The sequence below is a fragment of the Danio aesculapii genome, chromosome 9, assembly GCF_903798145.1.
Source record: "Danio aesculapii chromosome 9, fDanAes4.1, whole genome shotgun sequence".
Classification (NCBI taxonomy): domain Eukaryota; kingdom Metazoa; phylum Chordata; class Actinopteri; order Cypriniformes; family Danionidae; genus Danio; species Danio aesculapii.
The window spans coordinates 23,121,527-23,148,794 of record NC_079443.1 but is presented as its reverse complement, the minus strand read 5'-3'; the positions used below and the strand labels follow the sequence as shown (position 1 = coordinate 23,148,794).

General features: G+C 38.2%; 1 protein-coding gene across 1 annotated transcript in view; it reads left to right on the top strand.

The window, feature by feature from the left end:
• The window catches only part of pard3bb (par-3 family cell polarity regulator beta b), a 641,621-nt gene that overhangs the window by 265,928 nt on the left and 348,425 nt on the right, over positions 1–27,268 (top strand). The window contains exon 14 of the mRNA XM_056465228.1: positions 8,976–9,108. Coding sequence (XP_056321203.1) covers positions 8,976–9,108 — 133 coding nt within the window. The remainder of the gene's footprint in view (positions 1–8,975; positions 9,109–27,268) is intronic.

The window sequence follows — 27,268 nt, the reverse complement described above, 5'->3', positions numbered from 1 at the left end:
TGCTGTTGCAACTATGCAGTTTATTTATAAGGATAGTGCCTATTTTAAAATATTTATCATTTCTGAAAGACAGCGCGTTGGAGGCCATTAGCCTGTCATTGAGCAGAGCAAAAACGGTTGACGTTGTCCATCCACAAGATGGCGGCAGAGGCCGCATAATAACCCTTTAGTTGAGAAAAACAGCGTCATTTCAAACTACAGCTGATCAAATCATTATTAAACAAGTGACAGTGAAGTCGAGCTCTTTCTATACCATTTAATTGGGAATGTATGTGTTTTGTGTTGGTCCACTCTTTGTATAATCCTGAGTTACTTTTAGGTTTGTCATCTGTTTGTTTCTAATATGTCTGGTGTTTTCGTTACTGCAGACTAGTTCAGTAAACAGAAAGAAAGAAGAAATGCCCTCAAGTGATTTGCATTTTTCCTTATTGCAAACACAACAGTAATCTGGTAGTGTTTGCATTGTTTTGGCTTTTTCAGGGTTAATTATTGTGATCTGATTGCAACAGGGAACTACTGGGAGAAATCTCTGTAGACTGATGGAATTTCTTGTCGTTCAGCCTTAAAATCTTATAATGTGAGCAAAATCACCTGTTTTGTCTTCACTTTATACATTACGCTACAGAATCATTCAAATACTAGTGCTAAGTGATGTTTGTGAAGTAGCAACGGTTTCTGCTGTTCTGACGTCAGCTGCAGATGTGAATGAATGGCGGAAGAAAGTAGTTCCTCTTAGAAAAGCGTTTTTAGACTCTTGTGTTTGATTCTTTTTCGGATAAATAGCCAACCATCATTGAGAGCCATGGGCAGAAGAAACTATATATAATATATATATATATATATATATATATATATTAGTATATATATATATATATATATATATATATATGAGCAATGTATATATATATATATATATATATATATATATATATATATATATATATATATATATATAATGAGCAATGTGGACTGAAACTAGTCATTCACATCTGTATATACACATCTGTGTGCGTATATATATATATATATATATATATATATATATATATATATATATATATATATATATATATATATATATATATTAGTTAGTTAGTTGTTTATTTAGTTAGTTTGTTATCTTCATCCATGCACTGTTTCTTTACTTAATTTGCTTACTTGTTAATTTATAAAAATGTTTGTGTATGTACAAATGTAAAAAAACTTTTTTTTTTATTTATTTATTTTTTTATGCGCTACAGTACATCACCCCTTCTTGGTAGCAAGGTGTTTTTAATAGAGGTGTTGCATGGCAGTGCCGTCCCTCTTCTCTCTGTAGACTAAACACTTTTATACCACAGTATGATCTAATCAGTGCTTCTCACCGTTTCTCTCAGACAGCCATCTAAACCGCCTTGTCATAATCTCATTGCAGCGTGGGCATTAATAATGAAAAGTAGCCCAGGGAAGGCCCACATGATCTGGGCTTTGGAGATTGCTTCTCTCAGCTTTCCTGTTGTGCCGGAGCAGTGATGAGAGTTTTTTCTGGTTCTGTAGGTGGGCATTCAGACCTGCCAAACCACTTTTGTCTTAAACATTAAGTTGAACTGTATACGCTTTGTGATGCTGGTTAAAATGTAAGTGGAGTTTGAGGAGGTTTTGTGGATGGGACGTCGAGTGGAGAGGTGTGTATGTGGATGACAGGCAGAGAAACACTGTCTGAGAATGGAGAACATACGGATAGAGGGGCTTTAGGAAACGATTTGACTTTCATCCATCCTTTTTGTGTCTGTCTGAAAATGAAATTCTCAAAATCCTGTTAACCTCTCATTGCAGAAAGGCTACAGCAGGAGCACAAACACTGAAATAGACGGAAAGTTATCCTGTTTTTTTTTTATTTCCTCTGGCGTTTAATACTGTGCTAGCCAGCAGAATTCAGAGGATACGTTAACAAATGGCATAATAATCAGGATTTTTTCCAGAATTTTCAGGATTTAAAAAGAAATTGTTAAGTAAAAAAAAGCTTAAATAAATTGTTTAATTTGTAAATATAATGCATTTGTATTTAATGTATTTAATATAAAACTGATTTGACTTAAGCTTTGTGAAATTATGCTATATAAAAAACACCTGCACAAACTAAAATAGTAGACAGACTGAATGAAAATGTAAAGTCACTTTCACAGGGTGTCCGCAGGGTGTTAAAAATTCTTAAAATGCCTTAAATTTCAAAAACAAACATTTATCCAAATCCATTTTAAAACTTTTATTTTTTATATTCAAGTCTTTTATTGCATAGCAATTCAATGGACCCTTTTCACAAGACTGTTATGACGCGTTTAACGGTCATCATTATCCGAAATCCTTGAAAGTTTTTAATATTTGGATTTTTAAAAAACGTATGTACATTTATATGTATTTACATATGTATTATAACATATTTGCATCAAATTACAAAAAAAAATAATTACCACATGTGTAAGGTGTTTCTAATGCAGCGTCTATGGGGCAGGACAGTAAATTTAATGTTGTTTACTCTTCTGGCTGCCGTCATCAGTCTCACACAGTTTTTTTTTTCATTTTTCTTAAAGTAACCCCATCGCAGAGTTTTTCTGTCATTATTTCGGCAAATGGGATTATAAAAAAAAAAAATTGTTGTATTGACCCATTCACTGCACTCTAAATTTAACCAACTATGACAACTTCCGCTACTGAGAAACCCAGAAAGGTGAAAAGGGTCCATTCACAGCCATTAACACTTTTTACAGCAAAATCTCCAAATTAAATTCCCTAATCAGTGAAAGAAAACTCAAGCAACACATCCCTTTCACATGATCTTCCATTAATACAAAACCTATTTACAGAAGTAACCAGGCCATTAGAAAATAATCCTTAGTGTTTAGCCCCTTTATAAGTTTAAAATTTGAATTATAATGCTCTTAAAAGGGTCTTAAAAAGTCTTAAATTTGGTTTGAAGAAACCTGCAAAAACCCTGTGTAGGCAGTGGCAATAGAACAAAGTGCTGTAAACAAAGTAGCTATGTTGGTATTGGTCACACTTTATTTTGATGGTCCTGTTATAGACTGTTAGGTTGGGGTTAGGGTTAGTGTAAGTTGACATGTATTTGTAAAATTTATTATAGTCACTTAAATATCGGTTGAAGGAGCAGTATCATCAGATAATAACCAGACAGTCTACTAATACTCAAATGGACCATCAAAATAAAGGGTTACCTTGGTATTTTGGATTAGTCATATAAAATAAGAAAATACAATTGAACTTTTTTTTACATACTGTAGATGCTGGACTTCCAGCGGTAAACTAAAGTGCGTGGGTGCTTAACTTTTTGCCGCTTAACTTAAAGTGTACTTCCCCACGTTGATTAAAATGTAAACTTATCTCTTAGTAAAATTTAATAATGGAAGGGGAGAAAAGCAGAAAGGGCAAAGGAAAGCAGAGAAATGCGGTAATATAACCTCAGAGGGTACCGCCGTGGTTGAGGTACAAGGAGTGTAATGGCGCACGAGAAAAACCCAAAACTAGTAACAGTAACATTGCTGTCATCCACGAAACAAAAAGATGGCAATGGAGATGAAGTCAGAGCTAAACCTTTTTTTACTTTGCTTCTCTGACTTTATTCATACACAACTGTTGAATTTATGTGCAGTATTTTAGGCAAATACTTTATAAGTAACTCTATTTGAATTACCTAAATTAATCTTCTATCTTAAAGTGGCAAAGTTTCGTATGTATCTTTAACAGTAACTAGCTTCTTTGTAACTAATTACACCCAACACTATGTTCTTAAAAACGTTCAATTACACTAAAGCTTCTGAATAGTGAAAAGCATATGCAAAATCTCTTAATATTTAAAACCTCTAACTCTTGTTTAGCTTGCACATTTCCATCCCTCTATCCACTGCATGAACCTCCTAAAATACCATCACTGCGCTTTTTACACCCCTCTTCCCTCTTTATCTACAGCATTTTCTGTAAATTTTTGATTCAACTGCATTTTCAGAAACTCGTCCTCTCAAAACTGCAAGTTCTGTGTGCTCCCTTTTTTATTCAGATGAATATTATAAGCAAAATGGAAAAGTTGGCTGGGGAATCCTCATTGATCCCCTCCTGTAATCTCATTTAGTCCCGTCACTCTTTCCTCTTCTGGCAGACTGTGTTGTGCTCCCCACAGGCCTCCTCCTCCTCCTCCATAGCCCTGCTGTTAACATTAAAATGGCCACTTCATAAACTCCTGTAGCATTTTAGTTTTCCCCAAAGTCCACTTAAGGTGTTAGTCAAGCTTTTTGCACTAAAGATACTCCCACTTTTTTTTTACACAACCATTATGCACCTTAGTTTTGCTTCTTTAACTTTTAACTTTTACTGCATTACGTTACCTTGTACTTGTACATGTGCAATGACAATAAAGTTGAATCTAATCTAATCTTAAGGCTGGAAAACGGATTTTCACCTTGACTTGCAATATTAACACGTTGGTGTTGGTTTATATAATATAAGAACAGGTCTGTTATGCTATTACTGCTATTTTGGGCAGACAGAGTTGTCAGATTTCACTGGAATATGAATCGAGAAAATAGATATGACTACTATTCTCAATAAAATACTATTTCTTCATCAAAAGTTTACTGTAATAATATTACAATTATAGTCTGCATAAGTAAAATTCCCTAAATTATATCATTTAAATTGCAAAGATAACATAACCAAACGGTCAGTGTCTTTGTTATGACAACTAGACATAACAACTGTCACAATCACCAGCGATCTAGTCCATACAGATCACTGGAGAACTACAAATCTGCCACCATAAGAACTACAAATCCTGTCATGCACCACATACTCACATCTGTTCCTGTTTCATATTTATTACACACACACACATCCGTAGGATTATGTACTGATTAGTTGGACTTTATTAACAGCATTATAAACAGTGCTGAATCTTTATCTATTTGTGAACATTACAAAGCATTTCCCTTGTCTAGCCTAGCCGTGTTTTGATCCTTTGCCTTGTTCTCTCATTTTGATTCCTTTCTTTCTGTACTGACCATTTGCCTGTTTGTGACCACAATTTTGAATTAACTGTATGTACCCATTTGCTCATGTGTTTGGCTCTTGCCAGCCTGACCATTCTTTATTCAATAAACTGCATGTGGATCTTCAACTCCGTTGTCCAGCGTCCGACAGTTACAACTTAACTTGTCATAAGTTTCTCATAAGGCCGTTATTGTCATTTAACATTTCTCAGTAAAAGTGTCAATACTGTCAAATACTTTTATACAGATAGTATTATTTAGTGACTTTTTAAATGGTTTTTTAATGACAAATTCAATTTGTACCACTGTAGCTGATGTCAAGAAAAATATTAATGATGCTGTTATAAAATTCTATACACAATTATAATGTACTTGACATTCATGTTTATGACTTATTTATGACAAGTTAGGATGCATTTGGTTATGTCAAGTTGTAAAGATCTGTCAAACAATGTCACCTTTGCATTTAAAATGACATAACTGAGCTAATGACTCTTAGGGACAGTTGGCATAAGCATGCTTAAAATCTAACTCATATCCATAACGTCACAATTCATATTCGTTTTAATTGTAGCCTATATTAGTCATTTGTTTTAAAGGGCACCTATGGTGAAAAATCTACTTTTCAAGCTGTTTGCATAGACGCGTGTAGATATAGTGTCATATTGGGGTGAAATAAACACACCCAGTCCTTTTTTTTTCAAATTTAACAACATAAAAAGGGTGGACCAATTTCGCAGTTTTCAGATCGACCGCAACTTTACGTAGGAGTGCGGTCCCCCCACCCACCGAATTGATTGACAGCTGTGCGTATTAACATGTCCCGGTAGTCACGTGTATAATCATATCAACAAGACCAGATGTGCGCAAAGCAGCCGGGAATAAAAGGTCTGTTCAGTTCGCTAGGACCATCAATGATCGTCAAGTTTGATCAAGAGTAAGTTTTACATGTTTAAAATGTTTTAAAACAGTGCACGTGTGTAATGAATTACAGCGATTTAGCTTAGCTTTACTTCATCAGCACAGCTGCGTGTCAGAACAATTATAAAGGAAGATGGTTCAATCCCGCTTTGTGGACGTTAAATCAGGCTTATTTTGTATATTAACATAACAGATATCCATACAGCAGTGAGGATAAACCTGTATCCTGTCACATATGCGTGCAAACAGAGTGCGAAGCTAAACGCGCATGCTGTCTCTCTCTCTCTCTCTCTCTCTCTCTCTCTTTCTCTCTCTCTTTCTCTCTCTCTCTCTCTCTCTGTGTGGGTGTGTGTGTGTGTGGGTGTCTGCGCTATTGGTATATGTCTGCGCTGTGTGTGTGTGTGTGTGGGTGTGTGTGTGTGTGTGTGTGTCCTCGCTGTGTGTGCACATGAACTTTGCAACGACATTGTGTGTGACTCATGGTTGCAACTCACAAAAAAGGACTAGCCTTAAAGGCCCAGTACAAAAAAACAGCAACCAAGTTTTACCGGCTATAATACAGACACTTTAGACAGCTATAACAAATCTGATGGTTGTTTTGAGCTGAAACTTTACAGACACATTCTGTAAAATTTATATATATATATATATAACTTTAAGTAAAAGTTCAAAGTATTATGCTGGTAGCTAGCTGAAAAAGCAGCAGTAATCTATGGCTTGTTATATCGGTGTACATTCAATGGTATATTTATCAGCTGAGAACTTGTGAAGAACTTCAAAAGAGTGGCAGGAACATCTCACACACTTAAGCCTGGTTTATACTCAACGCGTCTGCTAGTTACTTAAGTGCACGCGGCAAATGTGACGTCATCGATGTATTTGGGGAGGTTCACTTAGATGTACGCAACAAGTTTTCGGCTGGTGGACTGCATGATTTTTTTTTGAAACTCGAGTGAACGGTTTGTGCGGCGCGGCGTTTAGTTTGAGTTGAAAATGAAACACTTTGAAGATATTTTGTCTGAAACAAGTACGACTGTACAGACATCTTGATAATCCGCCCATGCACGATCATAGAGATCATCCGATGACCAATAATTCTTGGCTAGAATTTGCAACAGTAGTGAGTAAAGACAGTTTTTGTAAAAGGTTGGAAAATCCTGAGGGATAAGTTTGTTAAAACCAAAAAGAAAGGCCATGGCAAAGGTGGAGACCCATGTTGTTTTAAAACACAAATACAGAAATATCTTTTTCCACCATTTATAGGTTTTAAACTGATGCGTATTTTACAATTCTGAATTTAATCAATTTAATATTTACAAAACTAAAATGAAGTCACAAATTATTTATTATTCTTTGATAACGGGAAAAGAATATTTGAAGCTATCAGCTTACAATATACGTATGCCTATTTTCCCTGGCTTTATTGGTAATAATGATCAGGAATGTTGGACCATTATTGCCTTTTTAGCATATTAGTAGAGGACACAAACTAACCAGTGTACTTTTTTTTGCTCTTAAACTTGACATAATAAAAATATAAATTTGTAGAGCAACCCATATTCTCTTGTCATTGATATTTCACTTAAATTGGTAAAACTGTCCGAGATATTTAAATTAAAAAAAATCTGACCACCCCCTGTAGTTTTAAAGAATATCACAACGGCAAACTGTTTCTTGAGGGTGCACGCGCAGTCAGCGGAGGTCTGCGATGCGGCATCAGGCAAAAGTATAAATCAGGCTTTAAGCAGAGATCTGCTGGAAGATTGAACTGATAAATAGAGCAATTTCCTGACTATATGAGAAAATCCTGATATACTTGCGCCTGTTTGTTGCAGTGTTGTCTTTTTGTTTATGTTTGTTGCACTAGTTTAGTCTTGTGTGTTGCTATTGTTGAGTTTTATATGCACCTTTATATTACCATTCACCTCAGCTTGTGGAGAACAAGTTGCTTGTGATGAACTTTGATTTATTATATGATTTTTCTCTGTGTTATGATGGCGGTTGTCATAAAATGCTACATTTACAAAACTGAATTAATAGTGTAGCAGCATGGCATTACTTATTCGGTTGAAAAATGATGTTGGATTTGTACAAAAAAAGGAGTTTTACTACAATTTTGCTTGAATCTGGTAACCACAACTGACTTGTTTCTGTTGAAACTGCAGGATGCTTTTCTTTTTGTAACAATTTTGATAAAGCTTGCATATTTCCAATGCATAACAAGGTGCCTTGTGTTTTAAAATTGAAAAAATGTGTGTAGTTTATACAAACTGTAGGTCTTTTTGATATTGCCTGGTCACCTCAGCCAACTCTTCCCATTAAAACATGAATGTTTAAACATAACAACACTGAAACATGTGCCCTGTATTCCAACGGAGACATGACTTCTTGGCCTTTACTATAATTGCTGTTTTTTTTAGACCTTCAGACACTCCGGGGCCTAAAACACACACAAGCACGCACCTCGATTTGCAATATTTAAAGCGAGCGGTTTGCTTTTTCTAATGATGTGCTCCAAAGTTAAACCAAACCGCCAGCAGCATGTGCAGTATCCGAACAGGCCATTAGAAGAGCCATCTGATGCGCTGTGCCCTTCCTCTCTCCAGCATTTGAAATCTGCCAATCGAATTAACATATTTCATAGTGGCGCTTCAGGCCTGGGGGCAAGATAATGAAATGAATTAGCATTCTGTCTTTCTCCCTGGGGGGAAAAAAGAGACAGAAAATCTGTTACATCTGCAAGCGAGCGACTTAAATCCTTCACGACACTGACATCTAGACTAATCAGATGAATTAAGAGCACTTCCAGGAGCAGATTTCTTGTTCATATCTCCAATCCCTTCCTTCCTCAAACCTGAGTCTCGGCGTGCTATTTGTTTTGTGATGAATGACATAACGATCCACCTGCTATTTGAAAGTCTTTACCTTTTCCTGGTGCTCAGATTTGCCTCTTCTGTTTCTATAATTCACAAACAGGATCGATATGGTGACACGGTTTCTCTCATTTTCCCCTCACAGGAGTTCCAGGAAGCACGGCGAATTCTCAATCGATCCTTTGATAGCTGCGTGGGGCAGGCGGCGCACCTCGGCCAATCAGACGCCGGTGTTCAGCCCCCCATGGTGATGAACAGCATCTATGAGCGATGTGCGGGTGAGTGATGGGCTCGCTGGGTCTTTATCTCAAAGTCGCTCCGTGCACCAATGAGACGTTCAAGGAGAAGGCCACACAGATATCTAGTGCTAATATATTTCTGTCGTCTGCGGCGTATTTGCTTGCAGATTGCCTTTTCATCAGCCGGACTGATAAAGTTTGACTCGTCATTTTGACTCTAAGGTGGGGAAAAACAAAACAAATAGCACCTTTGACGTCCGAACACAGAATGACTTGCAAATGAGTTGTAGAGAACGAGAAGCATGACGTTGTGTAAATGGAAAGCTAGACAAAAGCGTTAAAGTGATAGTCACCCAAAAATAAAAACTTTTTTGAGTTTATTTTAGAGTTTTTTTTCAATACAGCATTTTCTATGATCACCATGGACTGATCACAAAGATGTGTGTACAGGTGTACCAGTTTCAGACAAAATATCTTCAAAGTGATTCATATTCAACTCAAACCAAACTCGGCAAACTGTTCGCTCCTCCAGCCGAAAATATTGTGGTGGCAAAGCAAACATCCGCAAACACCACGATGACGTCACATTTGCAGTGCACACTCAAGTGAACTAGCAGACACATTGAGTATAAACCAGGCTTCATTCCCTTCCTATTATTAACCCTTTAACTACCCGCTCTACCAAATGGTTAACCATTATTTGATCGTTTTAAATAATGACTCTTAAAGTCATTTAAAGAATGACTGTTTTAAATTATGGTTTACACACACAGCATTGTTGGTTTACAAGAAAATCAAACAAACATAATCCTGTTGCACTACTACACTTGATTTTGGTTTTATTGTAAAAAACCAACAAACAACAACAAAACATGTTAAATGAGAATCTGAAATATTTTATAGCATACTTCAAAAAATAAAGGTTTTTATAATTATTTGTTTAAATAAATTAGTCTTACACTTCATATTTTCAGATTTTTCATAGTATATGTATTAATTCCTGTACTTTTGCCATAAATCGACATATCTACCTCTACCAAATGGTTGATGTTTTAGAAATTTTGGGATGTGTTGAAAAAAATTTGCATTCCAATTATTATTTTTTTTGTTGGTGGGGCAGTTAAAGGGTCACATTTTGTGCATGATTTAATTCTACATACTTAAGCCTACCCAGTGCCTAAACCTAACTACTACCTTTATGACTATTAATAAGCAGCAAATTAGGAGTTTACTGATGCAAAAGTTATAGTTAATGGTTTATTATTGTCAAGAAATGTACCAATGGAAGTCAATGGCTACCAGTGTCGGAATTATTGAGAGAATCTTTGTTTGTGTTTAAGTTAAGAAAAAAAAGTGAAGAAGGAAACTCAGATAGGTTTGGAAGTAGTAACGGCATTTGTGGTGTTATTTTGTTTTCTTTTTTCCTATTCATCAAATAATATTTAAAAATATATGGGTCAAAGTCGAGACGTTTCATTTGGTGCTTGCATCTCATTAAATTTGCACAAGTGATTATATATACATAGAAAGCATACCAAATTAAAGAACACGTTGCAAATGGGGAAATCATGTGGTTTGAAGGATAGTGGCAAAATGTAATGATTTAACATCACATTTAATTTGTATTATATGGTGATCCATAGATAATTTATATGTCTTTGCTATTTCTGTTGGTATATTGCTACTCTAAATACCATTTTTGTGGGCTTCTTTAATTCGTGGTAAAAATGTGTGATTGCTATGACTCTTTAAAGAAGCATTAATATAAACAGGACACATTTTAAGTGAGAACATAAAGTACCCATATACACAAACACTGCAGTGGAGTGATAAGATGATCATGTGACACTGAAGAGTCTTGGAGAACATAAAAAGTATCTTTCCTGAACTTTTGAACAGCAGTATAAGTTTGTCAATATTGGATAGAAATTCAGTCAAATATATTATTTTGATAATTATGATAATTTCTTTTATTCTATTTAGGAGCCATGTGCACTTATTGACAGGTAAAAGCTGATCTCTCTCTTTCTCTCCCTCTCTCTCTCTCTCAAGTTCAAGTTGCTTTATTGGCATGACATTTTATTCTGTAAAAGCATTTTAGAAATGAATAAAGTATGTAATATATTTACATTATCAAACTAATAAAATATACAGCAAATGATAAATAAATGACAGAAAAAAAATTAATAAAACAGTGCTAAAACTTATAATAATTACAAGAATAATACATCATTTTGTCCTCTCCGAGTACATAGTACAATTTTTCTGAGTCGTTTATTAAATAATTAAGTAATGGTTCTCTCACTCTAGTGGCTGTCAGTTGTAAAGCTAAGCAAAAATAGGCTTAAATAAAAAGGTAATGCAAATCGCATATGATTAACGACAATTTTAGAAGCTTCAGCCGGAAGCATTTTTTAAGTGCTCAAGAGGCTCGATTTCTGCCGAGACATTCAGATGGTAGGGTCAGAATTTGGCATCAACAACATGAAAGCATGGATCCATCCTGCCTTATATCAATGGTTCAGGCTGGTGGTGGTGGTGTAATGGTGTGGGGGATTGGGACACTTTAGGCCCATAAATACCTATTGAGCATCTTGTCAACACCACAGCCTGCCTGAGTATTGTTGCTGACCATGTCTATCCCTTTATGACCACAGTGCACCCATCTTCTGATGGCTACTTCCAGCAGGATAACGGTCATAAAGCGCGAATGATGTGAGGGATATTTTCTTGGCACACTTTAGACCCATTAGTACCAATTGAGCATTGTGTCAACGCCACAGCCTGCCTGAGTATTGTTGCTGACCATGTCCATCCCTTTATGACCACAGTTTACTCATCTTCTGATGACTACTTGCAGCAGGATAACGCACCATGTCATAAAGCGTGAATCATCTCAGACTGGTTTCTTGAACATGACAATGAGTTCACTGTTCTCAAATGGCCTCCACAGTCACCAGAGCTCAATCCAATAGAGCACCTTTGGGATGTGGTGGAACAGGAGATTCGCATCATGATGTGCAGCTGACAAATCTGCAGCAACAGCGTGATGCTATCCTGTCAATATGGACCAAAACCTGAGGAATATTTCCAGTACCTTGTTGAATTGATGTCACGAAGGATTAAGGCAGTTCTGAAGCCAAAAGGGGGTCCTACCTGGTACTAGTAAAGTGTATAAAGTGGCCAGTGAGGGAATATAGTGTAAAAATATTATACGGGTGTTTTAATATTATAATAAATTATATTTTTACTAATTGGTCTAAAATAATACCTTATAGTCAGTTATATTACATTGCACAGCCCCTGGGTGCCACTACACTCCAATCTGGATAACCCCAGCAATAGACTACATTGAAGCCTTTTTAAATTATGCTAACTAGCATTTTGTAACAGACAATTGTCTAGTTTTCTGTCCATGTGCCTTACTGGTAATATGTTTTAACATGAATGTCTGTCACTATCGATACAGTATGCCTGTCATACATGTGCTATCTTTCTTTGTCTCTCTTTCATGCCTGGAAAGACCCTTTTATCACAGCCGTATTAGGAACTGGAAGTTTAACTCGTCTGAGAATTGGGGCACATTTGCAATTCTTTTCATGTGAAATGCCTGTGTGCATAGCCTGTCGTGTGGACCATCCCTTTAACCGAACATGAAAGAGTAACACTCCTCCTCCAGGATTTCAGACAGACAGATCCAGAGAGAAGGGCTTAAAATGGAGCTGCCTGCTTCACACATCTTTTTTCCAAACACACACACACACACACACACACACACACACACACACACACACACACACACACACACACACACACACACACACACACACACACACACACTGTACTCATTGGGATTCCCAAAGAGCACAATGGTAAGAAATAATACAAATAGTCCAATATCAGCCGTATCAGCTTCATATCTCGCCTCCTTGACACCTCACGCGTCTCCCTGTTGTTTATTTCCTTGATAGTCCGATGCTCGCACATTTATAAATATGTGCAGTTCAAAAATATTTATTTTTCTTTCTCTGGCTCGAAGGTACAATTGTCTAAGGCAAGGAAAATGTGACAAAGCAGGCTTTCTAAAGTGGAAGTTGCATGGTGTTCTTTCTATTTTCTATCTAGTCTAATATAATTCACTGTATTATGACTAAAAATGAGAAACATAGTGTTATTGGCCTTTTTTTTACCATTATGCTTTATAGAAGTAACTTGCGTTAAATTGTAAAGATTAGTGTTTTAACCCCCCGGGGTCGGCAAACGCGGATGTGTGTTTTAGAACACTAATCCATAAACGGAAGGTTAAAATACTCGGATTGATAAAACAAACACAGATTTGAACACAAATTTTTTTATGGGTATAGTTAAAGTCAAAATGATTAGCTCTCCTGTGTTTTTTTTTAAACATTGCCCAACTGATGTTTAACATTGCAAGGAATTTTTCACAGTATTTCCCATGATTTTTTTTTGATAAAAGCAGTTTGAATTTTTTTTTAAGTGGTGGTCCCGAGTGTATTTTTAAGGCTTGGTTGTGTTTATAAGAGGCAAACCAATGTGTGCTCATGCTTCACTTGTAGAAAATCACTTTATTTTTTCATATATCTTTGATTATATACAGTCAACATGAAAACGACTCTCATATTTCCTATTTCCCCGAAAGGCCCAGCCTCAAGAGGCTCTGATTGGTCAGCTAATGTGCTGTGATTCACGGATTGGCTTAACATCACGAGAAAAAAGCATTACACCCGTACAAGCACGCGCTTTTGCAGTGTGTAAATACTGTCAGCCAGAGTAGCTGTTAGCCGTATCCGTTTGTGCCTAAATCAGAAAATGAAGAGGACACAGCTGAACCTTACGCCTACTATACAAAATAAAACCTGACAAGTGTCTTTCATATTTATTCGGGATATATGCATGTGTAAATAATATGTAACGTTCTCATATCTTTTGCGAGTTCGTTATTTGAGATGCAGAATGCACAGAAAACGGCCACATAGAGAGACACTGCAGTGCTGGTGAAGATTGTGGGTGTTTACAGCAGTTTGACTGATAAATATGAATTTGTAGCTTAATTGTTAATAGTGCCAAACAGCATTTCCCCTTGTTTACATCCTCGCTACAACACACCGTCAATGCTATAAACTATGCATGTAATTGATCAATTTTAACAAATAAATATACTTACAGGTTGTGGCTCATAGTCCACAGCTTCGTCTATCGTGATTGGAGCTGCTGCTCCTTTGAGGAGTTTTTAGCCGATACCAGCACTGAACAGGGAGAGATTCTGGAAGCTGTCCTTTGTCAAATGCTAGAACTATATCTTTTTTATAATTATCTAAAACACAATTAAAATTAAACTGGAAGCACTTCTCTCTTTGTGTCATGTCCTTTGAAAGCCCAAATACAGAAACAGAGGAAGCTCTGTGGAAATAGCAGCATTTGGACGGCATTTTAGCTTTCTTTGCTACAACATTACAGTAGCTCTGGCCATACCCCCTCGCTGTGCAGAGTGTATGCGCATGGTGAATGCACGTAACCTGAAGCGTTTGTGATCTCACTAGCCCAGATGTATTTTTTTGTAGTCCCCAAACTTTGTTCGCTGTAGGCTTTGCTAAGCTAACTCTGTACAATTCAATGTCTCCCTTTGCATTTAATTCTGAGTGTATTACATTCAGAGATGTTGTTTATGTTCACACAGCTACATTAACTAACGTTTAAAATTATTATATCGTAGTGGACCACCTCTTTAAAACACATTTTGAGATCAATATTATTAGCCCTCTTAAGCAATATTTTACTTTTATTGTCTCCAACCAAATACAATGATTTGTCTAATTATCCTAACTTTCCTAATTAACCTAGTTAAGCCTTTAAATGTCACTTTAAGCTGAATACTATTATGTTGAAAAAATATCTAGTAAACTATTATGTACTGTCATCATGGCAAATAAATCAGTTATTAGAAATAAGTTACATGTATTGACACTATTATGTTTAGAAATGTGTTGAACAAATTTTCTTTCTGTTAAACAGAAATTGAGCAAAAATATAGGGGGCTAATAATTCAGGAGGGCTAATAATTCTGATTTCAACTGTATATATATATATATATATATATATATATATATATTCATAATTACTAAAAACAATATGCATTGTAAAGTTAGTAAAACACAGTGGAGTGCTTTCATTTTTCTGTGCCTTCTGTCAACATGACTGGCAACATTATTGGCCTAGTTAGTATATTACATAAGTAGTGTGTTAAATTAAATTCAGAATGGTGTTTGAAATGTCTCGAAATTTTACTTGTTAAAACGCACAGACACCCTGAGAAAGAAAAGCTGAAAAACAGATAAAACGAAGCCCTCCACTCATGTTGTGATTGTTTTTTGTTTTGGTTTTATTGCGTCGGTTTTTTTCGCCCTGACCTTGAAGTCATTAAGTTGATGCGCGATTTATCTAGGCCATGTTTCCACAGGCGCAACAGTAATGCGGTCCGCTCACAACGTAGCGTAACAAACAATTTAAAATGCATAATGCGCTCATCAAGAGAGTGCTGCATTTTTTAGCGTGGCATAGCCATTTAGGCTGAGGGAAGTAATTTACTGGTAGTTGTTTGAGCTGTAAATGAAAGCTAATGATTTCGTACATATGTATGCGTATTGTGTTTGCTTTTGAAGTGGTGCTTCTCGGGAGAATCGCTCTAATTATAACCCTGGCTAACAGTGGGCCGGGAGCTGAGGAGAGGGCGGAAGTGTGGGCTGCTATGAATATTACTGTTTCTGAACTCTGGCCATCTCTGGTGTGGGACGAGCGTTTCTCTGCCCTCAAACGCCTTCATGAGAAGGTGAACTTTGAATCTGTGGAGTTTAAATTAAGAGTATTTTTGTTGATTTGTTTCATTTCAGCTCTCCTTTCCTGTGATTTACGAAAATAAATCAATGTTGTTATTGATAGTACTGTTATACTATCTAAATCTCAGATATAAATGTACAAAAGCTTCTGCTGTAGTAGTTTTCCAAAATATTCTTCATTACTAGTGAGATTTTATCACTAGTGAGATCATGAAGTCTCTACCTGTTCGCTTGATTCCCTATTGACTATTTTAGTTAAGTCCTGTATTAACTCACTCTCTTCTTTCATAATATCTATAGTCTGTTCTTCTACTGCAACCATTCCATCATCTTTAAAAATGGCTTCTATCACTCCTATACTTAAAAAGACTGGTGCTGATCCTAATGACCTAAATAATTTTGGAAAGTAAAAATAATTGGAAAGAACAGTAGCAACTCAACTTCATTCAAATTCACAAACTAACAACATCTATGAGCATTTTCAGTCTTGGTTTCACCCCCAACATAGCACATAATCAGCCCTTACTGAGGTTGGCAATGATCTTCTCTTAGCTTCTGGCTGTTTGTCTATACTTATTCTTTTAAATATTACCCCCACTTTTGATACTATTAGTCATTCAATATTATTGGAACGACCGGCTTCAATTGGAATAGTTGATAATGCGCTTCGCTGGTTTCCATTTTATTTAAGCGACAGAAAACAGTTTGTTCAGATAAAGAACAGTCGCTCTGATCCAGTTTCAGTCCTTGTGTTCTTCAAGGGTCAGTATTGAGTCCACTTTTATTTGTTATTTACATTCTGCCTTTAGGTCATATATTTCATTCTTATGGCTTAAATTTCCACTTTTATGCCGATGATACACAAGTTTACATCTCTACAAAGCCTGCAGCATCCCACCTAGTTTTGCACGATACCAAAATTTTGACTTCGATACAATACCTAAATTACATATCACCAAATACACCGATAATGAATCAATACTACACTATAATTTTTTTCTTTCAAAATATAATTAATAAACACTCAGTGTTTGCTATCAGCTAAAACAAAGTAGAACCATTTTTAAAAAGTAAAATAAATATAGAAAAAAAAACTAATATTGTCGGCACTCCAGCCGAGCTGTTTTAACATAAATGAAATAGTTGCAGCTTTTGTTTAAAAAAAAAGCTATAGACAAAAGTGTGCATAACTTTTTTGGTCTGGTTCTCAAAGAACCTGGAGATGTTGTTTGGTCCTGTTCAGGGGTGAATGACGTGACATGCATTTTCAGCAGTCCATGATGTAATCTACTACTAAAAATGGGTATTTGTTAAAAATATATACATTTATGTTGTTCCACTGACAAGATATTATTACAGCATCCCATAGCTGTAGATGATGTTTACAGACTTCTACTTACATTTTGGTCATGTAAAAAAAATAATAATTCAGGCTTATGTCATCCATATTCGCAATATATTGGAATATATTTAGCATATTTGTGCATGTATGACATTTGTATACCTTTGAAATCAAAGCACTGACTTCATAACATATTTTATTTAATTTAAATTTGTGATTTGCTTTGCTGTATCTCAGATATCAAGGACAGCGCGATCAGCTGCCGTGTTTACTTTTGGCTCGACTGAACTTTGGAGAAGGTTGTTTCATTTTCAGCTGGTTAACACTAAGCAGCAGATGCGTCTATTTATCATCATTGTAATGTGGAAAACCCAGTGATTAAGCGCATAAAAGCTGTTTGACCAATTCATACCTTCAAGTCATTTCTGTGATACAGTTGTGTCGTGTCGGCGTTCACTCAGTTGCACAGCAGAGCAGACCGTCATTCTTAAGGCTGATTTTTGCTTTCGGCTCCGCAGCGCGATCTTCCACCGTCAGGTCCGACGTCACCGCGCTCGACTCGGGTAAAGTTTGGGGGTGTGACTGATACTCTGTCTGCGCGTCATTAATATATGGATGTCTAATAATTTTTTTAAGGTAAAAGCCAGTGAAACTGAAGACTGTCACGGATTGGTCAGGCTCTCACGATCCCCACTCACGAAGATCACCATCACCTGACTTCTAATGAGCACACAGCTGCATCACATTCACGAGCACCAGATAAAAGCACAGCACTCCAGTCGCTCATTGTCCGGGCTCGTCTCGACGAAAGCGGACAACTGAGCGACCACTCAGCGTAGTCATCCTCAGCTAAAACTAACGCTTTACTTACCTGTTCTCTTTGTATTCCTCCTAGTCTTCCTGGTCCACCCGAATCGTCCTGTCTTCCAGTCCTTCCAAGTCTGTGTCATCCTCTGTCAGCTGTATCTGGTGTGTGCTGTCCATCCTCGTGTATTCCTGTTACCCAGCCACGGAGGAAAAGACCCCAACATCATTCCTGATCCTCCTGGCTATCCTTCATGTGCTCCTTGTTGTCATTTAATAAACACCCTAACGTTTCCTTACCTCTGTCTCCTGTCCGCTTCATAACAGAAGCCCGGACCATTAACGACGACAACATGAGCACCCCCGATCACTTTCAAGAGCTGGTGGACCAGTTGAAGCGGATTCTACAGCCACCAGCTCCACTTTCCAACGCACCACCAGCACCGAGCACTTCCGCCTCCACAGTTTCTTCTTCGGCCCTTCCTTCCAGTCCCATGGCCCGACCAGCGCCCTACTCAGGCGGAGCGGGGGAGTGCAATGGTTTTCTGTTACAATGTTCCCTCATATTCGAAATGCAACCTTCTCTATATCCCACAGATAAGTCAAAGATCGCCTACATCGTATCACTACTCTCTGGGCCTGCACTTAAATGGGCTGAGACGATCTGGAACCAAGCCGGGCCGGTCATGAATTCCATCACTACCTTCACGGAGTATTTCAAAGAGGTGTTTGGACGTTCTGATGGGGAAGTAGCCGCTGGAGAGCAGCTGTATCATCTAAAGCAAGGTACTCTATCTACACAGGAATATGCTCTCCGGTTTCGCACTCTAGCAGCTGCAAGTGGATGGAATGAGAGATCGTTGTTGACCACGTACCGGCTCGGCTTGGAACCCACTCTCCGAATCCAGCTGGCCACATTAGATGATACTATGGGTCTGGAGAGATTCATCCAACATTCTCTCCGATGTTCCGATCGTCTCCGTTCCTATCAACAGGACACCATCACCCCCTCGTCTGCACTCCTCCAATCGCCTGAGTCAACAGCCTCTCCAGAACCAGAACCCATGATAATAGAGTCTGGAAGACTGACATCAGCGGAACGACAGAGGAGGCTGACCCGGGGTCTGTGTCTATACTGCGGTGTCAGTGGACACACCCGTATGGAGTGTCCCCTTCGTCCCATTCGGACTTCAGTGAGTGTATTCAGTACGAATATTGAACAATGTAAACCACTTACTACCACCGTACAAATAACTACTGCCTCTATTTCTCTCCTTGTCACAGCCCTCATCGACTCCGGGTCAGCAGGGAACTTCATCTCCCAATCCCTCTGTCGTCAACTCCACCTACGTACTGAGGCGTCCTCGCATATATACCAGATACAACCGATAACCCAGTGCACTCGATCTTCGACCCGTATCCATCGACAATGCGAAGACATCCTTCTTCAAGTGGGGTTGTTACATCAAGAGAGGATTCAATTTCTGGTTCTGGAGGGTGCAAATATGGACATCATTCTAGGGCGCCCGTGGCTGGTGAAGCACGATCCCATCATCTCTTGGGGCACAGGAGAGATAAAGAAATGGGGATCTGGATGTACACCTACCTGTTTTCCAAATCTCCCTCTTCAAGGTCGGAACCCCATTTCTTTGTTTACAACATCGGTCGAGAGTCCTCCTGAGAAGCAGTCTATCCACATTCCTAAGGAGTACAGCTCCTTTCATGATGTCTTCTGCCCCAAGAGAGCTTCCCAGCTACCGCCGCATCGGCCATGGGACTGCGCGATCGACCTAGTTCCAGATGCCCAGTTGCCAAGAGGTAGGATCTACCCGCTCTCGCTTCCAGAGAATCAGGCAATGGAAGATTACATAAGGGAGGCTCTGAGTCAGGGGTACATACGTCACTCAAAATCACCAGCCGCCTCAAGCTTCTTCTTTGTGGCCAAGAAGGACGGAGGGCTGCGTCCATGCATCGACTACAGGGTCCTAAATAACGGTACAGTAAAATACCGATATCCCCTTCCTCTGGTACCAGCCGCTTTGGAACAGCTCCGAGAAGCTAAAGTCTTCACTAAATTGGACCTCCGCAGCGCGTATAATCTGATAAGAATACGTGAGGGGGACCAATGGAAGACAGCATTCGTGACCCCTACTGGCCACTATGAATATGAGGTCATGCCTTACGGTCTGGTCAACGCCCCCTCCGTATTCCAAAACTTCATTCATGAAGTCCTCCGGGAGTTTCTTCACCACTTTGTAATAGTGTACATAGATGACATCCTCATTTACTCCCGGAGTGAGGCCGAACATCGCCAACACGTTGCGGAGGTCCTACACACATTGAGAGAACATCACCTCTACCTCAAAGCGGAGAAATGCTCATTCCACCAGAAGTCGATTCATTTCTTGGGATACATCATTGACCAAACCGGTATACGTATGGATGGGAAGAAAATTGAGGCTGTTATATCCTGGTCAGAACCCACTTCCATTAAGGAGCTCCAGAGGTTTCTTGGGTTTGCTAACTTTTATAGACGGTTTATCAAGGACTACAGCAGGATTACATCACCTCTCACTAATCTCCTCAAGGGTAAACCCAAAGGACTGGAGTGGACCAAAGAAGCAGCCGCAGCCTTCCGCCTTCTTAAGAAGGAGTTCACAAGGGCCCCACTCCTGACTCATCCTGACCCAAATCTTCCTTTCGTGGTGGAAGTGGACGCATCCACCACCGGCGTCGGGGCAGTATTATCCCAACATCATGATACACCGCCCCGACTGCATCCCTGTGCCTATTTCTCTCGGAAGTTGAGCCCGGCGGAGCAGAATTACAGCATAGGAGACAGGGAGCTTCTAGCAATCAAGCTAGCCTTGGAGGAGTGGCGTCACTGGTTGGAGGGAGCCAAACATCCGTTCCAGGTGATCACCGATCACAAAAACCTCCAATATATCAAAGAGGCCAAGAGACTATGTCCACGTCAAGCCAGATGGTCACTTTTCTTCTCACGTTTTGATTTCTCCATTTCCTATCGTCCAGGACCCAAGAATCTAAGAGCAGACGCTCTCTCTCGTTTACACGAGCATCACGATCATGAAGAACTCCCAACGAAGATTCTTCCCGAACACATCTCCATTTGTCCGATCACCTGGAACGCTCCTCCAGTCGTTGCCACTCCGGAAGCCCCTGCTCCGCCGGGATGCCCTCCTCATCGGCAGTTCATACCACCTGAACACCGGGTAGATCTGATCCACTCCTTACATACCTCGCTAGGCACTGGACATCCAGGGATCAACAATACTCTCTCGCTAGTATCCCAACGATTCTGGTGGCCAAACATGGCAAGGGATGTGAGGCAATATGTTCAGGGCTGTAAGGACTGTGCCCAATCCAAGAGCCCACGTCATCTACCCGCTGGAAAGCTCCATCCCTTGCCGATTCCGAACCGTCCCTGGTCACACCTAGGAGTGGACTTTATCACTGACCTCCCCTCGTCAGAAGGTAATACCTGTATTCTAGTCATCGTAGATAGATTCTCAAAGTTTGTCAAACTAATCCCTCTGAAAGGTCTTCCCACAGCCTTTGAAACAGCCGACAATATCTTTAATCAAGTCTTCAGGTCATTTGGTATTCCAGAAGATATTGTGTCGGACAGAGGTCCACAGTTCATCTCACGTCTATGGAAAGCCTTCTTCAAGCTCCTAGGTGTGGCCGTCAGCCTCTCTTCTGGATATCATCCCCAAACCAACGGGCAGACAGAGAGGAAGATTCAGGAGGTGGGACGGTTCCTGAGGACCTTCTGCAGTGGTCACCAGAGCTCCTGGAGCCAGTATTTGGGCTGGGCAGAATATGCCCAAAATTCACTGCGGCAACCCTCCACCGGACTCACGCCATTCCAGTGCGTCCTGGGCTTCCAACCACCGCTCTTTCCCTGGGATGGCGAACCATCTGATGTCCCCGCAGTGGATCACTGGTTCCGGGAGAGCGAGAGAGTCTGGGACGAGGCTCATCAACATCTGCAGAGGGCAGTCCGTCGAAGCAAGGTAACCGCCGATAGAAGAAGGTCTGAAGAACCCAGATACACACCCGGACAAAAGGTGTGGCTATCCACCCGGGACATACGCATGCGACTGCCCTCTCGCAAGTTAAGTCCCCGATTTGTTGGTCCCTTCACCATCGTGGAACAGGTTAACCCCGTCACCTACAAACTACAATTACCCTCTCACTACCGTATTCACCCTACATTCCACGTATCACTCCTGAAACCCTATCACGATCCTGTTCTTCCCTCCACAGAGCCTGACCACGAAGAGGAACCCCCTCCTCCACTGCTCCTAGAAGAAGGAGCCGTCTACGCAGTGAAGGAGATCTTGCGTTCCCGACGTCGTGGTGGCCAGTTGGAGTACCTGGTGGACTGGGAAGGGTACGGCCCCGAAGAAAGGACATGGGTTCCCAGAGCTGATATTCTCGATCCTAGTCTCATGGTGGAGTTTCATGAGAGCCACCCTGAGTTCCCAGCGCCTAGAGGCAGAGGGAGACCACCACGGCGTCGGAGGTGTCGGCCCTCAGGAGCGGGCCCTGGGGAGGGGGGTACTGTCACGGATTGGTCAGGCTCTCACGATCCCCACTCACGAAGATCACCATCACCTGACTTCTAATGAGCACACAGCTGCATCACATTCACGAGCACCAGATAAAAGCACAGCACTCCAGTCGCTCATTGTCCGGGCTCGTCTCGACGAAAGCGGACAACTGAGCGACCACTCAGCGTAGTCATCCTCAGCTAAAACTAACGCTTTACTTACCTGTTCTCTTTGTATTCCTCCTAGTCTTCCTGGTCCACCCGAATCGTCCTGTCTTCCAGTCCTTCCAAGTCTGTGTCATCCTCTGTCAGCTGTATCTGGTGTGTGCTGTCCATCCTCGTGTATTCCTGTTACCCAGCCACGGAGGAAAAGACCCCAACATCATTCCTGATCCTCCTGGCTATCCTTCATGTGCTCCTTGTTGTCATTTAATAAACACCCTAACGTTTCCTTACCTCTGTCTCCTGTCCGCTTCATAACAAAGTCGTTCTATTTGGTTTGAAGTCTGTTATATTCAAAGCTCTATCCTTTACCCTGTCTATCAGTAACTCTCCAGTTTATTTTACAACCCATGTTAAAAGTCTTGGGGTTATACTAGATGGTGTGCTCTCGTATGGTTCCCATATTAATAATATCTCACGTTCTGCCTTTTTTCTTTTGCGTAAAATTACAAGACTTCACCCTTCACTACTAAAGTACTGAAGTGCTTGTTCATGCGCTAGTTACATCAAGGATTGATTTTTGTAACTGTCTACTATCTGGTATTCCTGATAAGCAGCTTTAGTAAAATCAGAACTTAGCAGCTAGGATAGTCACCCGCTCACATGCTTCTGATCACATACGTTCACCTGCACTGGCTTCCTGTTCATGATCATGCACAATATAAAATTCGTCTTTTAACATACAAAACTCTTCATAATCTGGCACCTAACTATCTCTCTGATCTTCTTTATTGATACACTCCTTTGCGCACACTGGGATCTTTCATTGCTGAATCATTATCGGTTCCAAATTTTAAGATGAAGTTATTTGGTGGGAGGCCGTTTAGTTGCACAGCACCAAGGTTATGGAACTGCCTGCCATTGCACATTGGCCAGGTGGACTCTATTTCCAATTTTTGATCTCAGGTAAAAACTTTTCTGTTCAGTATTGCTTTTAATTATTTCCTGGTCTAATATCCTGTCTTTTGATTTTTTTTCTCTCTCTTTCCTTTTATGATGTGCTTGTGACATATTGAGTGTTTTAAAAGGCACCTATAAATTAAAGGTATTATTATTATTAATAATAATAATAATAATAATAATAATAATAATAATAATAATAATAATAATAATATGTGCACTTCCGATGCTAAAATGGAACTAAATGTATCGTTTTGGTTTGATTGGAATAAAAGTATTAGCTTGGTCGCAATGAACATTTTAAAAGCTGTTTTTTGTTTTTCGAGCTCATATAGTTAACCTAATAACCTACTGTAGTTAAGCCTTTAAATTGCACTTTAAGCTGAATACTTGAAAAATATTAGGACACAAAATCTCTATATATAATTTTTTTAAGTAATATAGTATTTTTATATTTTAATAGCATAGATTATCATTGGTATAACCACAGTTTGACTTGAAATATCATGGCAAAATGATTGTTAGTGTAGCAAAGCAATGGCATATTTTTGTGTTGTTGTTTTCTTTAGCTGAGAGGAAAAGAAAGATAATATGCTGCGTGTCTGATACTGGTATGGGCCACCTTTATCAGGCTTGCGTTTCCACTGTCAAAAGGGTACCAACGATATGACTGAAAGTTTCAGTCAACCTTATTCTCGCTCGAGGAAATGTCAAGTAAAGCTGTACGGGTCGTTCACATATCATATGAGAAGCACTTCTCACAAAACATATGCTTTATAGACATAAATACTTACTATATATATATATATATATATATATATATATATATATATATATATATATATATATATATATATATATATATATACATATATATATATATATATATATATATATATATATATATATATATATATATATATATATATATATATATATATATATACTTGTATAAATGTTCATTACTAACCTTTCTAGGATTTGAATATGACTGCAGATCAATGACAGTGTGAAATAGCCTACTGTAACGTCTGTGATTAAATAAAATAAATGAATAAATGCAACATGTATGAACACATACAGCCCCTTACAGTTTCCGATATGTTACCAATTACAGAGAAACTACACACAGAATACATTTAGTCCTTATTTTTGGTTCAAAAACAACACAAACCTTTTATCTGTATCTTTAATCTGCACCAGCGCATGTAACCTCTTGTTAGAAAGTAATTCCATCATTCTGAGTTCAATTATGATAATTAAACATGGCAGTTTGTTCATGTTTGCTGAAAGAATCATTTTCTCCTTTGTTTTTTTCTGGCTTCTCCTTTGTTTTTTCGCACTTCACTCTTGCGTTTGTCCTTTTCTGAAAGGGTCTGATGTCAGAAGCACTTCAATAATCACGCGCACGTTATTATCATCAGCTCAAGAAGTTTGTTATTTCAAATACAGACGCGATCGTGAGCTTTCTGGTGAAAGTGAAACCGCTCGCACTTTTAGACGGCCTTGTAAAACAAAAACAGCACACGTCAGATTTTGTTCCTCTTGGCTTTGTGGCTGTTCATCAAGATGACGACAAGGTTTGTTTGAGCTCCGGTCCACCATGGCTCATTATTAAATGTATATTTTATTACGATGTAATGTCTCTGCTGTGTATTTAAAAATGGCGCTTCCTTTGTTTTCATTCTCCTGCTAGTGACGTTTCTTTGTAAATCAATAGCATTCAGCTGCACGTCTCAGCCTGCCTTTGCAAAAGGTACCCCAAAAGTGGTACAGTTCGCTTTTGGTACATTTTGACAGTGGAAACGGCCTTAAAGTCATACCGAACCATACCACTCAGTGGAAACAGGCCATTAATGTGCCCATGTGTTTTAGGGTTATTTACACTAGATTAATAAGAGTAATTTGATGACTTTTCTCAACTTAACTCAAAGATGAGACTTTAATTCCCACAGCTGCCCTACTACGCTCTGCAGTTTTTCCTGAAATGTGTCTATAATATCTTTTTTCTTTAAATCCAATACAATATTTTCATTACAGGAAATGTTTCATGTTCTCACAGTACTACTAATGTCGGCAAACCTCCCCTGTTCCACTTGCTGTCATTATGAATATCGTCCACAGATGTGAAATATTATATCTGTCCAGTGTCTGTGGTAATAGATTCATCCCCAGCCCTCAGTGAGAGAAACATGGCTTTTATTTCAGTTAATGTTTTACATAAGGAGGTGTTTTGCTATTGCAGGCGAGCGGTCTGGTAGCACACAGACACACACACACCGTTTAGGATTAATAACCCTGCTTTAGCTGAAAGAGCCATTGATCCATCATCTTCTGATGGAACAACTTATTTCATTTCGACTACGCCACACTTTAGCAGATAAATAATCGTGAGCATGTGCGGCTGAGAATGTGTACGTGCGTTCATTTTTTCATTCACTCCCACATCAGTTCATCTCTCAAACGTATGTGTGTGTTCATGTGTGTGTGAAAGTGTGCATGCGTGCATCTGTGGGCTTGATGTATTGTGGCAGTTGTGCAGCACACAAACAGATGAGATATATAATACTAATAAGCAGTCTGATGAGTAATGATGAAGTTGCGCTGGGTGGTGCGCACTGATCTATGTGATTGTCAGGCCTGATATCCCGCTCCACTCCGCCAAAACACAGACACTCCATCAAGAAGACAGAGAACAACGTGATATCCATATCCCAGCAACCCACAGCGAGAGGTTAGAAATCTTAAGCTTGTGTGTTTTGTTGAACTTTTCAAAGACCATCAATATCCAGCTTCAAAACAGTCTTGAAGAGCAAAGGAATTATTATTATTATTATTATTATTATTATTATTATTATTATTATTATTATTATTATTATTATTATTATTAATTTAGAAACTTTAATATTTGTGTGAAATAATTTAATTTTAATATAAAATATGTAATAAAACAATTAGGTATGTTTTATTTAAATAGTTTAAATATATTTATTTATGTGTGTGTATATATATATGTGTATATATATATATATATATATATATATATATATATATATATATATATATATATATATATATATATATATATATATATATATATATATATATATATATATATATATGTATATATATATGTATATATATATATATGTATATATATATATATATGTATATATATATGTATATATATATATATATGTATATATATATATATATATATATATATATATGTATATATATATATATATATATATATATATATATATGTATATATATATGTATATATATATATATATATATATATATATATATATATATATATATATATATATATATATATATATATATATATATATGTATATATATATATATGTATATATATATGTATATATATATATATGTATATATATATATATGTATATATATATGTATATATATATATATATATATATATATATATATATATATATATATATATATATATATATATATATATATGTA